At 40.3% G+C, this 17,724-nt stretch overlaps 1 protein-coding gene across 1 annotated transcript in view; it reads right to left on the bottom strand.

The window, feature by feature from the left end:
* Positions 1-813: 813 nt before the first annotated feature.
* The window catches only part of LOC117503966 (ras-related and estrogen-regulated growth inhibitor-like), a 58,038-nt gene continuing 41,127 nt past the window's right edge, over positions 814-17,724 (bottom strand). Inside the window, 6 exon segments of the mRNA XM_034163292.1 lie at positions 814-2,444; positions 2,447-2,576; positions 2,578-2,652; positions 2,654-2,785; positions 5,487-5,560; positions 12,224-12,280. Coding sequence (XP_034019183.1) covers positions 2,374-2,444; positions 2,447-2,576; positions 2,578-2,652; positions 2,654-2,785; positions 5,487-5,560; positions 12,224-12,280 — 539 coding nt within the window. The 3' untranslated portion in view covers positions 814-2,373.

The following is a 17,724-nucleotide window of genomic DNA, read 5'->3' as shown; positions in this document are numbered from 1 at the left end:
GCATCTAGGCTCAAGAAACCTGAGCTCAAGAAATTCCTCCTCCTGAATGGCAGTAACAGATTACAGGTGGATTCTGGGAGATGAAGTTCAAAATGCGTGAGTACAGTCTTTGCAGCAGGGTTGATGTTGAGTGTATTTATATGCTTTTATAACATAGTCCATCAGGAAACCTTAAATAATAACCTTCTAGGTATTGTATATTATAAACCATTTTATAAAAAATAAATACAACGTACATCATTTTTTAAAGTTTTGTCATATTCATGTTCGTCACGTCACTTTAAAGTATAGCGTTTAAACACGGAAATGAAAATGCAATATACGAGTTGTATCCAAGATGAGAGTCGAATCTTGCAAAAGTTGAGCTGTGCTGACTGACGTCGCAGTACTCTCGTCTCAGTACTTCCCTCTGATTAAGCTGAAAATGTTCAGTTATGCACCGACAATTAGAGTTCATCAGCCTGGCATTGACTCAGCTGTCAGTGTTGTTCGTCTTCTCTCTCATTACAGAAAATAACAGGCTGTATGTGTGATTGTCTTTCAGGTCATTTCCCCAACAATTTTGTTAACACTCAGCAAACACTTCAAGATTCAAGTGTGAAAATCAGGCCTGTTTCAGGAGTTGTCACAAACAAGATGTTAGAAATGCAAATGTGGCATTTGATGGTGTGACTGCAGGCGTTCATGTTAACCACAGAATAATTCAGAATTTAAGATCACCGCTAAGTGGTTTTGAAGAATGTCATCAGCACCTAGTGACAGCATTTCGTAAAACAAATAAATGATAGACTAAATAATTAAGAGCACACCTGCTGGGATATACATCTTTTAATTTTAATTACAAGTGCACAGCTGTTGCTTTGATCACATACGTGAGGAAAAAGCATCACAATTCAACTATTACGGACTCACGCTATCTGGAGATACCTTTGGGTCTGTACACATCTAAGATTCAGCAGTGCTTAAGGCAATAAACGATAAGGTACATACTGTAGTTTACAGATAAAATATGGTTATGAAGAACATCCCTGGAAAGCGGCATTGTACCATTCTAGGCCCCGTGTTGGATTTTAGTGTGCTTTGGTTCTGTAAAGGAACACAAAGGAGATGCTGCAGTCCGCAACCAAACATTAAATTTTTTTTTTTTTTTTAATATAGTGGTTGTACAGAGATAAAAGTTCTTGGACGTTACGGGATTTTCAGATGTGGTACGTACAGCTATCAAACCCAAACACTGTTCTGGTGGTAATGTTTGAATAGTGGCGCGGTGTATTTAAGAAAACAGTAATGTGGATAGTGTTAACATATACGGCCGCGCAGTAATGTTTAGGGTTACGTAGTTAAGGTAACACCAGCTGATGCTAATCACATCCCTCAAACATCAGCACCAATCATAGATTAGTATCAACCACTAACAGCATCAACTGTGCTTGGTGTTACTTAACCACCACAACTCTCAATTTGCATCAGTTGTGATTACGGTAACCAATAACCCTTAACGTCAACCACAGCTAGCATGTACGCGTAAGTATAACAGACCATATCCCTAGCCTTTAGCGTCAGTTACAGTTAGCGTCAGCCAGTAACAGTTTACTGTCAACCCATAACTGTTATTATCAACTGTGGTTAGCATGTGCCATCTGTGACGCTAATCTTTAGCATCAATTGCAGTTAGCGTCAACGGAGGTGTCCACATGATGTCACTCATGAACCTAATCTTGGGTCAACTGTGGTTAGTGTCAACTGTGGTTAGCTCAGTTAACATGTCCGTATATGATAATGCTAATCGCTAATACTTGAAAGCATGTGCTAACACTAGCTGCTGTTCTTTAATACAGCGGCTCAGTATTCACAGTGAAGTAAATGTCCTGTATCATGTTCATGCTCCACACATGGAAATCCGATGCTTCCCAGAAAACGTTGGTCCCTTTTAGCAACTTGGCAAGTACTGACCACGAAAAGAGATTTGCCTGTGGTTCATGTGCATTCATGGATAACTTCCAGATAGCTTATTGATTAATTTTAACTGTTTGATGACAGGATGAAACAGTGAAGCTGTCAACCTCGATTCAATTCAAATTTATTTTATCTGAATAGCGCCAAATCACTACAGTGCTGCCTCAAGGCGCTATTACCGATTCAACATGAACCGCCTGTATTACCGCCAATAATCAGGATTAGCATGATCTAAACTAAGGCTTGAAGGTTGTTTGCCATTTTCCAGGAGATATTGCACTTTTTTTAAACCAGAAAATTAAAATAGCTAACAGACCGTGTTCCATCTCAGTTGATTACTGTCCATTAGGGAGCCAATAATTGTTGGAAACATTTACACGGTGGACACTTTGTGTCACTTCTAGTCGTGGCTCTTCCCTAGCTGCTGATCTTGGTCAGCATCTTGTTCAGGGCCTGCTTGACGTGCGTGGTCGAGCTGCGGCGTCTGCCTTGCCCTGCACCACTTTGCGGCGCCTCACCTCGCGGCAGAGCTCGTGGAAAGCCTCAGCGACGGCTCCGCCCTCGTCAGCACAGGCGGAACACTCGTAGAAGGCGCACGCCATTTCTGCAGCCAGCCGCTCCTCCCTCCTCTGTGCCCACCTGCCTCACATGGTCCAAGTCGGACTTGTTGCCTACCAGGACGAGGGGGACGTTCTTTCGGCTTCTTCACCTCCTCTAGGAGATTTCGGAGCGGCGTCACCTCCTCGAAGCTGCCCCGGTCTGTGATGTCGTAAACGATGACAAATCCGTCGCCCCAACGCATGTGTCCCTCCTTCTGTTGGAGATCCTCCTGAGGGTTGATGATAAAATTCTGTCAGGTGGAAATATCACAACAGCAATGATGATTTTTAAATTCCAGAATGGATATCCATAATCATAGATTCTATGAAGTTTTGAGCCATGTGGCGTCGCACTCCATCTATATATGCGCTCATCTGTCCTTTCTAAATTCTCTTTTCTGAATCAAAACAATAAGGCCATGAGTCGCCTTGTTATTCTGTTCATCACCGTTCATACCGTTCATACCGCATTTGGGCTGATCAATCCCCAAAGTAAGCTACTGTTGAAATGTCGTGAATGCTAAGTTACAACACTCGCCAAGTATTCTCCAATTCTATTTCTTTACAGACATAAATAAAAGAAATACATTTTAAATGACTCTTTTGGATCTAAATATGTTGTTTGATTTTCCCATTGTGCCACTAAAGTTGATCAGAACTTGATTATCTAAACAAGCAGCCCTGTAACCGGCTTCATACCAAACCAACCCAAAGCCCGACTTTACACAAGCGTGTCGAAACAAGTCCAGACATGTCCCACTGTTAGAGCAAAATCGTGCAAATGGTGCTACAAGCACCAACGTTGGCACAAATACTCCTTAGACTTTGCTCTTTTGAAAAAACTGACTGGCCACTTGAGTTTTCAATGGGCGGCCAGGTAGGGGTCAATTGAAGAATTACACAGGGGTCAAACTTAAAAATGCTCAGATCATTTTGAAAACTACACCACATTATTTGTCTGTTCGTAAAGATTCCAAAAAGGTATAGTTTGGACTATCTGACTGAACGATCAGTAGTTATGGGGTAAAAACAGCAAAAATGGTGACAAAGGTCAGTTTGTACAGGGGTCAAAAGTTAAAGTTGCTCCAATTTTGGTAAAAAAAAAAAATGATGCAAATTATTACGTGAGTTAACAGGGTTTTAAAAAGGAATAGTGTGGACCATGTTATCATGTTACGGGGTAACATATGTCACCTTTACTTTGGAGACAAAACATTCAACACAATCAAAACTATTCCATTTATTAATCCTATCAGCTCAACCAATAATTTTCATCACTTTTTACCAAAACTGAAGGAACTTTAACTTTTGACCCCTGTACAAACTGAAACTGACCTTTGTCACCATTTTTGCTGTTTTTACCCCATAACTCCTGATCATTCAGTCACAGATAGTCCAAACTATACCTTTTTGGAATCTTTACAATCAGACAAATAATGTGGTGTAGTTTATAAAATGATTTGAGCATTTTTAATTTTGACCCCTGTGTAATTCTTCAATTGACCCCTACCTGGCCGCCTATTGAAAATTCAAGTGGCTAGTGATTTTTTTTTTTTCAAAAGAGGAACGTCTAAGGAGTATTTGTGCCAACTTTGGTGCTTGTAGCACCATTTGCAGGATTGTTTCAGTTATCTGCTGCACTATGCCATCCATCCATTTTCTATACCCACTTACTTCAATTAAGGGTCACGGGACTGGACTAACGTTCCTACTTTAACTAGTATAATTGCAAATTATGTTAAAAGACACCAACACAGTCCAAAATAGGAGGTTCACTGGTTCTTACACGGACCTATTCGAACCCTGTGTAGGTTCTTAGTCATCCAGGTGAAGACTGGAAGCTTCCTGAAGATGAGTTGGACCAACTGGAGCTCTTGTTTAGCTGGTGGTGAAATGTTTCCCAGCTAAACAAGGGGTCTAGTTGACTAAACTTCACGAAGCATCTATCAAAACCCAAAACATCAACACCGATTTCATGGTGTTACTGACAGCAGTGTTGTGGACACTCCACATTATTCTCAGCAGTTTTCAGTTGCGTTACTCTTTATAACGTAGCCCTGTTCTTTTATCAACAAGCATTTGTCTTCTTTTTTTTTCCCTGAGAAAAGCAGACCGCTTCCCTCAACTCGCTCTCACACCTGCCTGAGCCAACAATTTAATTGAGCGGCCATCCGAGGGGCGTGTGGTTGGAACGTCACTTAAAACTAACTTAAACCTCATCCTGACTGGAGGGAGCTGCTGAGAGTCTGATCTCGCACTTAAGTGCGGAGGAAAAGAGAGCGAGCTTGACGTTTGTCTGCTCAACTTTTGAACATGGATTTCCTGAGCTACAACACCACTTCGACAAACAGTGACGGCATTAATGCGACGCCTCGGCCCAATCAGAGCGGCCTCGCTTTTTCCTCGAGAAGAAGTCTGACATCGTTACAGTCGCGTCTGGAAACAGTCACAGATCAGCTTTAATGCCGCCTGAAAATAGAAGGCAGCGTAATGAGAGGGAGAGATGACTTGGCTGAAGTGTCGCAGGGGAAATCAGCCGACAGCAGAACACCTACGCAGCATATTTATCTTCATCTGGAGGACTTACACAAGCTCTCCCACATGACCAGAACCCTGCAAAGTCTTTATCACGCTGCGGGATGTGACCGTGTTTGAGCATCATGACCAACATTTACTCAGTCAACGGTTACTCATTTTCAGTAAAGTGTCACCGGCAGAAAACGGGACAAAATCTTTAATGATTTAAATGATCTACACATCACTTGTATTCATGTTCCTTTCAACTCTCCTTTTTACTGTTGAATGCATGACTCTGATTTGAATATTGTGACGCTCTGCAGTAGAATAAATTCAGGCCAGTGTTTTGGCCACTAAAAGTTTGACTCAGTTATTTTGTTGTTAATTATCCTGTCAGGAAGACAGAGCGCTCACCTGGCCTGCCGTGTCCAGAATCTCCATGGTGACGACCTCGTCGTCGATGTTGGCTTGATGGCGATATGTTGATTCTGTGACACACAGACAGAAAGACACAAATTTTACAAATTCAACACCGAGGTACTCAACATCTGCAAATGGTGACGCCTGACTTTTTCTAGCAAGATCCAAGTACTTAAACTGTCACTCGTGTCCATTAGATGACTTTCTATTTTACATACATAATTACTCTTGTAAAAATTATTCACATTTATTAACTGCTGTGTTTTCATCTGACCCCTTTTTAACAGGTCCAGTGCTCATTCCATTGTGAATGACATAATGGGGGCTTAAATTTAAAGCTAACAGTCGCGCTACAAGCTCACCGTTTGCCTGCAACTTCAATAAGTTGTGATAGAAAGCAAAAACAAAACTACGTCCGTGTCTAAACATTTGTGACCTGGAGTGCAAGTATTCAGCTACATCATCACTGTGAAGAAATACCAAATTAATAACCGCCAAGTGTGGGTGCTAGCCAAAACAAATGTGTAAGCAAGTACAAAGAAGGAAATGGTCCGCTAGAGCAATAAAACAAAACTAGCGACGTTTTAATGAGAAAATGGGTTTGTTCACAACGGTGTCCCCATGAACACAGACAATCTTCTATCAACCAGAGATGACAAGTCTGCCCCCTGGTGGAGAACCTGTTTAATGCAAAACTTCATGTAAACATCTAATTGACTAACAAGCGTTTGGTTGCTGTGGTTCTTAATTCCAGCTCCACTCAAGCTTCCTCCACATTCTCCAAACTTGGAATCTGTCAGAAATGGAAATTAGAGGTACGTACAGCCAACTCCAGTACCGCTTACAGACGACCATTTCATATGGAAGTTGGAGACGTCTATGATTTTTCTTGACACTTGAGTATTTTCACACTGAAGGTATGCAGCGTGTGTTCCAGCTCTGACAAGAGGGACTTCACACATTATTTGCTCTGTAAAAATTGAAGCCATTATCTCACATTTTCACACCAAACAGTTCTGTGGGGTTTTTTTTTTTCTTTTTTCAGCAGCATGTCAGACATGGTTGCTGGGTGATGTCTGGTTCCTTCAGTGACCTGAAAACGAACTGCGCCTCACCTGTGGCTGATCTGTTCTTGGGATAAAAGCTGGTAATTCCTGGCACAGGAACGCTGGAGCTGTGACCTCTCTCGGCCCTCGTTGGACGGCGCAGGCCTTATCTGGCCAAATTGTAAAAACCCATCTGTGTAAACGGCTCTCGAAGAACGCTGAACACCCTGAAAGCCAGAGATCCAGCTGCGTTTTTAGGGCCGTCCTCCAAAGCTCACTTGCTTTGTGTGAAGTGCATTCAGACTGTGACTTATGTCCTTTCTGCTCAGCAGGTACGACTTAAAGGATGGTTCTTTGGTGAAAGACTTTTTTCTTCTTGGGTTTTTTTTTTTTTTTTTTTTTTTTTTTAGAAAGCTTTAATCCGTTTAGAAACATACGACTCACCCAGACAAAACACTCAACCTTCTCTGGTCAAGTTCAGTTAATGAGGCGGAAACAGGCAGATGATCTTTTGCAGAAATAAAAAGAAAACACTATTTGTGGGGACAACAATATGGCGATGTGTTCCTCACCTCTCTGAACAGCCACCAGGTCTAAAGGAGCCGACATGTTTGTTGGATTTGAGTCAATTTATGGTCATCATTCTGACAGGTCAACTCGTTTGAGGAAGTGTGAACATGCATTTCATCTGTGCTGCAGACCAAATATGTAAATCATCAAAACACAGTCAGACCCATAAGTATTTGTACAGTGACCAAAAAAAAATAAATTTCACCTCTGTGCACCCCCACAACGGAGTTGAAATGAAACGATCAAGATGTTATTGTGGTGACTGTTCGCCTTAATTCAAGAGGTTTAACAAAAACACTGCTTGAACCATTTAAGAATCACATCCATTTTTCAATCCACTTTCAACACAAATACGTAATTGGACAAAATAAATACAAGGACTGTTTTAATGCAAATCATCACTTTTACAGCCAGTTTTCCTGACACAAGTCATCAGATGGATAGAGACTGTGCAAGGAGGAGACTAGTCAGGGAAACCACCAAGCTGCGCCCAAGCCAAATTATATATTTATATGTGTGTATGTATGTATGTATGTGTGATTGTTTTTCATTAATGAAAATCTTTCTGTGTGCCACCGAACCATGAAGCTGCTTACTTATATTTCATTTTTGCCATTTTCACTTCAGTCTCCTTGTGTATGTATACAAGAGGTACGAGTCGTATTTGAATACTGCACTTTATAAATACCACAACACCTCTGCTAGAACACACTTTCAATGCAGACCACCAAAAGTCTGGTCTAAAATCAAACAATGCACAGGCACTGCAACCAAGCACAACAGATTTTTAGACCAACACGCCCATGTGCACACAAAATAATTGAATAAACTGCAGCGATGGTACCAGCTGTGGCTGTGAGGAGAAGTTCAAAAACTCAAAACCACTGATACAAAAGCAGCCAAAGAGAAAAGCTGTCGGATGGATGTTCTGATCATCAGTGATAGGTGGCTATAAACTAACAGCTCACTGTTGCTTCTCGCCTGCACAGCTGCCCCACCGTGTCTCAGGTGTGTTCCCATCTCAGAGGGGAATAAATGGAGCCTTTGACGTAAGCGAGATTCACAGTGGCGCCAGAAGTGCAGAGATCTGCCTCACACTGGGACTCACGGGACAGACTATATCAGGAGTGATCACGGGTGCACAGCACTGCTGTGTGCACTTTGAATTGACCCGGGAGGGGATTTAATAATGACAGCCATTTTCCTGGCAGCAAGCAGTTCGAACCATGTAAGCTCGAAACTCCTAATTGCCCAAAGTTTTGACAGAATGTGAAAAGGTTTCACACCAGGCTCTGTGTGTCAAAAGTACCTTCAGAAGCTAAACTGCTAAAAGCTCGTCAGTACTTCTGGCAAAAAACAGAAAAATCGGGGGGGGGGGGGGGGGGGGGATTTAAACTGATTTCCGTAACACTAAAATCACTGAGCTACAATAAGCACTGTTATTCCTGCATTTAATTATGTGAGCCAAAGAATGTTAGAGCCTGCCAAAAACAAATATTATTTATAATAATGCAGCTACCTACTTTCTGCACAGCCCACACCGCTCATGTAGTTATGGAGAATTACATGCAAGTTGTTTTTATCTTGCGCACCTTGTCTAATAGCAACTGGGGACATTATCTTCTAGAACAAAGTCAGCAGATGCTTGCAGACTGACCTTCAGTTTGTACAAGTGAAAGCTGTACTGTGTTTTAAAGACTATATGTAGCAGCGGAGAATTAGTCACATCTCTCTCCAAACCACATTATGATGAGTGGAAATAAATTATATACAACAAGTCCCATTCATTTTTGAAATGGGGGTGCTAACTGCTTTACAAAAGAAGCAACAATTTATTTTGTGTAATTTTTTTTTTTTGTTTGTTTTTTTTTGTTTTTTTTTTTGCAAAAACTTCACATTAGTGAGCAGAAGATGATGGGCTAATTAATGGTATACGAGTCACAAAAAAGCTGCTTCTCGTTGCTGCCGAACAAACGAAAACAACAGGAGCCAAGCATGTGCATGTTTACCTCACTAAAGGTTTTAAAAATATAAAATCATTTTTAAACATTAATCTTAGCCTTATCTTAGACTAGCTGTCCTCCCAGCTGTCCTACAGACTGGGAAGACGTCATGTGCCGAATAGCATCAAGGATATATTCCACCTTGTTAGTCAAGTCTTTCAGCTTGAGAGCATGATTTATTATTTTGCATGTTGTCTAAGACCCAGCACATCCTTGTCATTGAGGTCTTATTTTATGGCAGTTGGGATCCAGCCTAATGGTGCATTACTGCAACTGTCTGCTCTGGAGATATTGCAAAATAAAGCAGTATTTTTTTTTTTTTAATATACAAGTCGCTTAGAAATACAAATAATCAAGCTGTTTGTTTGAGCCAGAGAGGCTGTTACAAAAGAAACAATAGCTGCATGATATTTCAGTCAAGGACACTGCAGTGTTCTGTGTGGAGTTTCCCAGGAACAGACACTCATCAAATTACATGAACTAGAGAAAGCAGAGTTTCATCCACTATAGTCAACCCACTTTATATACACACAGGAGTCAGCTGAAGTGATTTTAGGGGTTACAATTTACGTCACATTATTAGGTACGAGTACACTTGAACCATGCTGAGGATGGAAAAATGTCTTAAGCTCTTGCCATCTGTCTCAAGGTACATTAACCCACTACATGCCATTTGAGTGCAATGAAATTCTCTATGATGTCTTACCAAGGTTCATCCTCATTAGTATGCAAATGTCATAGCAACCCTGATACTGGAACATGCATATCTCATGGGGGTGCATGTGACGTGACTATGAACTTGCTACTAAGCATTTCTGAGATACATACAGCCACAACTCCAAAATTAAGCTTCCCTCATTCATTCCCAAATTTATGCAAATATCACAGCAACAATAATGGACCATCAACTCTGTTATTAGCTCAACGATGAGGTGTCTCAGCATTGCATTTCTGTTGGAAGGCAAGCATTCTAATAATCTGTCCTGTGATTGGTGGATACACATCAGGTTTCATCACCATACTGCAATTTGAGCAATCTTGGTCAAATTATACTAACCATAGTATTGTTGTGTAAAGGCAACACCAGAGATAAATGAATGTAAAAATCATCATGATGATTTACATGAAAAACAATCATGTTTTTAGTATTATGAAGAGTAAAAACTGGGATTTATTCCAGACTGTATTGGCGCTGGTAACAGCACTCTCATAAGATCTTGCACCTGACAGCAGGAAATAAGGAAAAGCGTTTTGAAGAGAGTCTGATACGGACAAGCCAGAGAGCCACTTACAATTTGGAAAATAAAAACCACTCATGGAGATGATGTGATGCATAATTACAGTGTGGCTCTATTAATGAAATAAGAAGACTGAGGTCATTACACCAATTTCAGGTACTTTAATTCTACATCTATTACTTGGTCACAGTTTAATTAAACAACCAACGCACATGCAAGTGCACGTACAGGCCACAGTTTTTAAATCTGAAATTAATCATTTGAAATGGATGCACATTCCTCAACCGTCCAGCAGGGGCCTGTGTTCAAACAGTTTAACCACAGCATGCAGTGTGTTCCTTTTTACATTTACCCAAAGGTTTCAAAAGGCTTCAGAGCAGTGTTTCGAGTTTATCATGTCTCATTTGCAATACCGACAAGCTGAACCAGCTGATGTGGTTCACATCGGGTGAGGATGCTCTCTGGTCATCTCCCGGCACGTCCAACTGGGAGGAGCACTAGCATCACCAGCCCTCAGATACTATATAAGACTTACATACACAAGCTGGCTGGAGTTCTACGTATCAGTGTTTTTGGAGTACAAGCCCTACATTGATAGTATTGCAGGTTAGGAACACTATATTTATTTTGTTTCATCTTTAATGCTTAGCGTGTTTCATTATAAATCAATTGCTATTTAGAAAATTTTCATTATGTTTTATGCAACAGCTTAGTTAATTCCACATGCCTACAATTTTTCCACAATATTTCTTTCTTCCTTCTTTTTCGGTGGTTCCATTACTTATTGGACTGAAAACATTTATGCATGAATTGTTGGAGGTTAAGGCGTTTTGTTGCCAGCCTGGCAGTAATTTTGTAAATGTGATAGGTTTATCTCCAGTGTCCTAGATGACTGCAAAAGGAGACTGGGGAGACTGATGCATTAACTTTTTCACGGGATAATTAACAATTAACTTGGGGCTAAGGGATTAACGTATCACCTTAATGAGCTAATTGTTGTGTTAACACAGCCAGCATTAACATGTAGAAAATTACCGTTTCCAAAGGATATGTTGTTCCTCTTTTGCTTCACTAACTGTGTGTCATGAAGGTACAGCAAGTCGACTTTACGGGGAATTATTGGAGCACAATAACCACCGGGGTGTTAATTTCCAACAATCAATGTCTTAATATGTGACAAGGCGTTATTTTTCCCAGGCCTAATTATCACACGAGAAACTGATATTAATGCTTTTTCCTTCAATGGTGGCAAAACAGAATTAAAAAGTGTTTTTGATGAGCACCTGGGTTTGGATCTGAACATTTTAACAGGCTCTTTCTTGGCTCATGTTCCACTCTAAGTGTCAGAAAAAAATGTGCATTAATATGAATAATCACAGTAGTAATGGGTACATGGACCAGCAAGCCAACCAACACAGGAAATAATTTATTCTTGCTGCTGGAAGCAACTTCTGGAACACAGTTTTTGTTGTTTTTAAATATGGGTTTCATGAATCATTATAGCCATTTTATAATTTCATATTAAGTGGATTATAAGTGACACATGCAGCAAAAATTATTTTGATGAAAGCATCAGTCATACTGTGGTAACGTCCAGGTTGGTCTACTCCCAGAAATGTAGAGTAGTGCCATTTCATCTACTCTTGTATTTTCCTGATTTTTTTCTTAATTATTTACAAGATTTTGAATTATAAGAGGTTGGGTTAGGGAGTAGATGAAATGGGATTTATGTACTTTCCTAAGAGTAGACAAAATGGGAGTAGACCAACCGGGAACCTAGCTGTAGATGAACTGGGAATTTTAGAGTAGACAAAATGGGAGTAGACCAACCGGGAATAAACCCATATTGGATGCAATAGTAGAAGCCCTCTTACCAAGTGTTGGGTCGTACTCCCAGATGAAGCGTCTGGTCAGGAGTCTCACCACCAAAGCTGCAGAATAAAACCGAAAAAAACATATTCAGAATCATGCAAAAATATCACTGAAAAAAAAGGGAAGGGGCAACAGTACTTTTAACAGAATTTATGTGGATATATATGAAGTAATTATTGTACAAACTGTATTAAATGTAGAGTTCGAGTTCCTGACATAAGGAATAAAAGGGCAAAAAGCACCAGATGGACAAAGAGGCCGTGGTCCTAATAGTAGGGGTGCCAAGGCCGAAGGGTGGAGAGCAGGTGTGTGACATCATGACATACTTTTGTTTTTGGCATTTTTTTGGTAGACTGGTCCATCCTGCATAGGATTTCAGAGGCCTGCTCGGGCAAATCTCCCACTAAAAGTGTGATTTGTCTCTTTTTTAATTTTTGGGGAGGATAAAAATTGCCCTGAAATTAGGGGTAGGGAAAATATAAATACAGTTTTCACAATGTTTCTTCAATTTTATTCCAACATATTTGGTATCAATACAAAGCTTATAAAGTCTACTACAAGAACATAACACTGATTTATTACTTGGGTTAATTAGAGCATAGCTAGAGGTCAGAAGGTCAAGGACGGAAAGGGTAAGTCAAAATCTAGGTCTCTCAAAGCTTTATACTCCACTGTATCCTAGTGATTTAACTGATTGGAAGTAAACTAATGCAGAATTATAGAGTACTGGTGTAGGCAGTTTTTTAAATCCTTAAGAGGGAACGATTAAGGCCTTTGGTATTAACCCTCCTTTGCCGAGGGGCCAATAATTGAAAATCACTCGAAAATTAAGCATTTTCCCAAAGTATCTTTTTTTAGGATTTCAATTCAGCTTTTCAGTGATACTAGTGGTAACTGGCAACATATTTCACAAATCTAAGATGTTTTCTTTGTGTTGGTAACCTTTTTTGCAAGTTTGACCCTTTATGCCCTAAGTTCCTCACAGGCCACCATACATTAAAGACAAAGAACTCTCCTGGTAATTGGCGGTGTATCCACCACCAGATCTGTTTGTTTCAACAGTCAGACAGCAAAGTATTCATTTGTGGACTGTTTCTTCAACAGTTCTTGAATCTCTTCAGGCCTTTTGTGTGCAGGACACCAGTACCAAGCACCCAGATCACAAGGTAAGTAATATAAACCCACATTTCTCATGAAAAATGATGGGAGTAATAATAACAGATGAACAGATTGTCAGATTCCTTCATGCATACCTGTGCAGAGATCATACATGTAGATGCCTGTACATAGACCTGTAGGATTAGATGTGACCCAAATTAGCCCATTGATGACAGTATTGTTTATCACTTATGAAAAACATGATTTTGCTCCATGGGATAGGATGCACTGATTTATCATGGTTCCACCTACTCCATATTGGTGGGTTCTTTGAGACCCGTTGCGCCCCCGAGTCTGAAAAAAACCTGCCTCGCATATATACCTGTTTTCTCGACACTTATTTAGTTACCAAACCCGGTGAGAGAGTTTGCGTGCGATGTCTTGCAACTGGAGAGTTCTCCACTGTTTTTACATAGTGGAGGTAGAAACCACTAGTTTTCCAATATGGCTGCGCCCATGATTACATTCGCAGCGCATATGCAATACGCAAGTTCGGAATACTGCGCCATCTGTCGCCGTGTGGGATAACTAGTGAATTTGTGATTCTACCCATTTAAAAGTGTGGGGAGGACCCGTGTCCAAATAAACCTGGCAATAAACCAAGAAACCTTGCAGGTTGAAATAACCCAGGGTTTTTGAACACGGGTCTATTCAGCACGGCCAAAAAAATAAGTGTAGTCACAAAAAAAAGCCTGGGCTTTTGGTGGTGGTGGTGGTGGGGGGGGGGGGGGGGGGGTTTGCTGGGTTTTAGATAGGTGGAACTACAACTATCATGTAAAAGTAACTCAGAAGTAGTAAGAGAACTGAGAAAGAGAAAAAGCATGTATAACACAGGTTAAAACTTTTGGATACCCTTCTGGGCCTCCATACTTTCTTATCATAAGGGAGAGTAGCAGTATTTATCATCAATGCATCCTATCCCATGGAGCAAAATCATGTTTGTCTGTTTATTTTTCATAAATGATCAACAATACTGTCATCAATGGGCTAATCTGGGTCACATCTAATCCTACAGGTCTATGTACAGGCATCTATATGTACAACCCCTGGCAAAAATTATGGAATCACCGGCCTCGGAGGATGTTCATTCAGTTGTTTAATTTTGTAGAAAAAAATCAGATCACAGACATGACACAAAACTAAAGTCATTTCAAATGGCAACTTTCTGGCTTTAAGAAACACTATAAGAAATCAGGAAAAAAATTGTGGCAGTCAGTAACGGTTACTTTTTTAGACCAAGCAGAGGGAAAAAATATGGAATCACTCAATTCTGAGGAAAAAATTATGGAATCATGAAAAACAAAAGAACGCTCCATCACATCACTAGTATTTTGTTGCACCACCTCTGGCTTTTATAACAGCTTGCAGTCTCCGAGGCATGGACTTAATGAGTGACAAACAGTACTCGTCATCAATCTGGCTCCAACTTTCTCTGATTGCTGTTGCCAGATCAGCTTTGCAGGTTGGAGCCTTGTCATGGACCATTTTCTTCAACTTCCACCAAAGATTTTCAATTGGATTAAGATCCGGACTATTTACAGGCCATGACATTGACCCTATGTGTGTTTTTGCAAGGAATGTTTTCACAGTTTTTGGGCTATGGCAAGATGCATTATCATCTTGAAAAATGATTTCATCATCCCCAAACATCCTTTCAATTGATGGGATAAGAAAAGTGTCCAAAATATCAACGTAAACTTGTGCATTTATTGATGATGTAATGACAGCCATCTCCCCAGTGCTTTTACCTGACATGCAGCCCCATATCATCAATGACTGTGGAAATTTACATGTTCTCTTCAGACAGTCATCTTTATAAATCTCATTGGAACGGCAAGTTCCAGCATCATCACCTTGCCCAATCCAGATTCGAGATTCAGCACTAAATATGACTTTCATCCAGTCATCCACAGTCCACGATTGCTTTTCCTTAGCCCATTGTAACCTTGTTTTTTTCTGTTTAGGTGTTAATGATGGCTTTCGTTTAGCTTTTCAGTATGTAAATCCCATTTCCTTTAGGCGGTTTCTTACAGTTCGGTCACAGACATTGACTCCAGTTTCCTCCCATTCGTTCCTCATTTGTTTTGTTGTGCATTTTCAATTTTTGAGACATATTGCTTTAAGTTTTCTGTCTTGACGCTTTGATGTCTTCCTTGGTCTACCAGTATGTTTGCCTTCAACAACCTTCCCATGTTGTTTGTATTTGGTCCAGAGTTTAGACACAGCTGACTGTGAACAACCAACATCTTTTGCAACATTGCGTGATGATTTACCCTCTTTTAAGAGTTTGATAATCCTCTCCTTTGTTTCAATTGACACCTCTCGTGTTGGAGCCATGATTCATGTCAGTCCACTTGGTGCAACAGCTCTCCAAGGTGTGATCACTCCTTTTTAGATGCAGACTAACGAGCAGATCTGATTTGATGTAGGTGTTAGTTTTGGGGATGAAAATTTACAGGGTGAGTCCATATTTTTTTCCTCTGCTTGGTCTAAAAAAGTAACCGTTACTGACTGCCACAATTTTTTTTCCTGATTTCTTATAGTGTTTCTTAAAGCCAGAAAGTTGCCATTTGAAATGACTTTAGTTTTGTGTCATGTCTGTAATCTGCTTTTTTTCTACAAAATTAAACAACTGAATGAACATCCTCCAAGGCCGGTGATTCCATAATTATTGCCAGGGTTTGTATGATCTCTGCACAGGTATGCATGAAGGAATCTGACAATCTGTTCATCTGTTATTATTACTCCCATCATTTTTCATGAGAAATGTAGGTTTATATTACTTACCTTGTGATCTGGGTGCTTGGTACTGGTGTCCGGCACACAAAAGACCTGAAGAGATTCAAGAACTGTTGATGAAACAGTACACAAATGAATACTCTGCTGTCTGACTGTTGAAACAAACAGATCTGGTGGTGGATACACCTCCAATTACCAGGAGAGTTCTTTGTCTTTAATGTATGGTGGCCTGTGAGGACCTTAGGGCATAAAGGGTCAAACTTGCAAAAAAGGTTACCAACACAAAGAAAACAGCTTAGATTTGTGAAATATGTTGCCAGTTACCACTAGTATCACTGAAAAGCTGAATTGAAATCCTAAAAAAAGATACTTTGGGAAAATACTTAATTTTCGAGTGATTTTCAATTATTGGCCCCTTGGCAAAGGAGGGTTAATACCAAAGGTCTTAATCATTCCCACTTAGTTAAGGATTGAAAAACTGCCCACACCAGTACTCTATAATTCTGCATTAGTTTACTTCCAATCAGTTAAATCACTAGGATACAGTGGAGTATAGAGAGACCTAGATTTTGACTTACCCTTTCCGTCCTTGACCTTTTGACCTCTAGCTATGCTCTAATTAACCCAACTAATAAAGCGGTGTTACGTTCTTGTAGTAGACTTTATAAGCTTTGTATTGATACCAAATATGTTGGAATAAAATTGAAGAAACATTGTGAAAAATGTATTTATATTTTCCCTACCCCTAATTTCAGGGCAATTTTTATCCTCCCCGAAAATTAAAAAAAAGAGACAAATCACACTTTTCGTGGGAGATTTGCCCAAGCAGGCCTCTGAAATCCTATGCAGGATGGACCAATCTACAAAAAAATGCCATAAACAAAAGTATGTTATGATGTGACACACTTGCTTCTGTTTTCTGGCACCCTGACTATAATGTGCAAACATGATGACAGCTTCACAGTAACAGCTACTCAGCAGCGAGTAAAACCCGCCAACAGATCACAATCTCCAAACGCTAAATGTTCCACATAATTAAGGCGGAGCACACCAAACCCGATCAGCTGTCAAAGTTCATCAGCATTCACGGGACACTTCATCAGGATGATAAAAAAAAATGACCCCGACTGGACACTGACTCCCTCCATTAACGGGCCGTCATCATCACCAACGTGCCATATTAAAATGTTAATCTCTGTCACGCAGACACAATGAGGGAGCCGTTGCTGTGTGCGGTTAATATACAGTCAGGTTTGACAGTGACAATTTTTGTAAAGTTGCGTTACTGCCTCACCACAGCGGAGTTGAAATGAAACAATCGAGCTTGGCTTTTTGGACCAAATACGAGGTCTGTCAATAAAGTATAGGTCTTTTTTATTTTTTTACAAAAACTATATGGATTTCATTCATATGTTTTTACGTCAGACATGCTTGAACCCTCGTGCGCATGCGTGGGTTTTTCCACGCCTGTCGGTGACGTCATTCGCCTGTGAGCACTCCTTGTGGGAGGAGTCGTCCAGCCCCTCGTCGGAATTCCTTTGTCTGAGAAGTTGCTGAGAGACTGGCGCTTTGTTTGATCAAAATTTTTTCTAAACCTGTGAGGCAC

The sequence above is a fragment of the Thalassophryne amazonica genome, chromosome 22 (assembly GCF_902500255.1).
Source record: "Thalassophryne amazonica chromosome 22, fThaAma1.1, whole genome shotgun sequence".
Classification (NCBI taxonomy): Eukaryota; Metazoa; Chordata; class Actinopteri; order Batrachoidiformes; family Batrachoididae; genus Thalassophryne; species Thalassophryne amazonica.
Note: the sequence above shows the minus strand (reverse complement) of the source record. Positions and strands in the feature narration are given on the sequence as shown.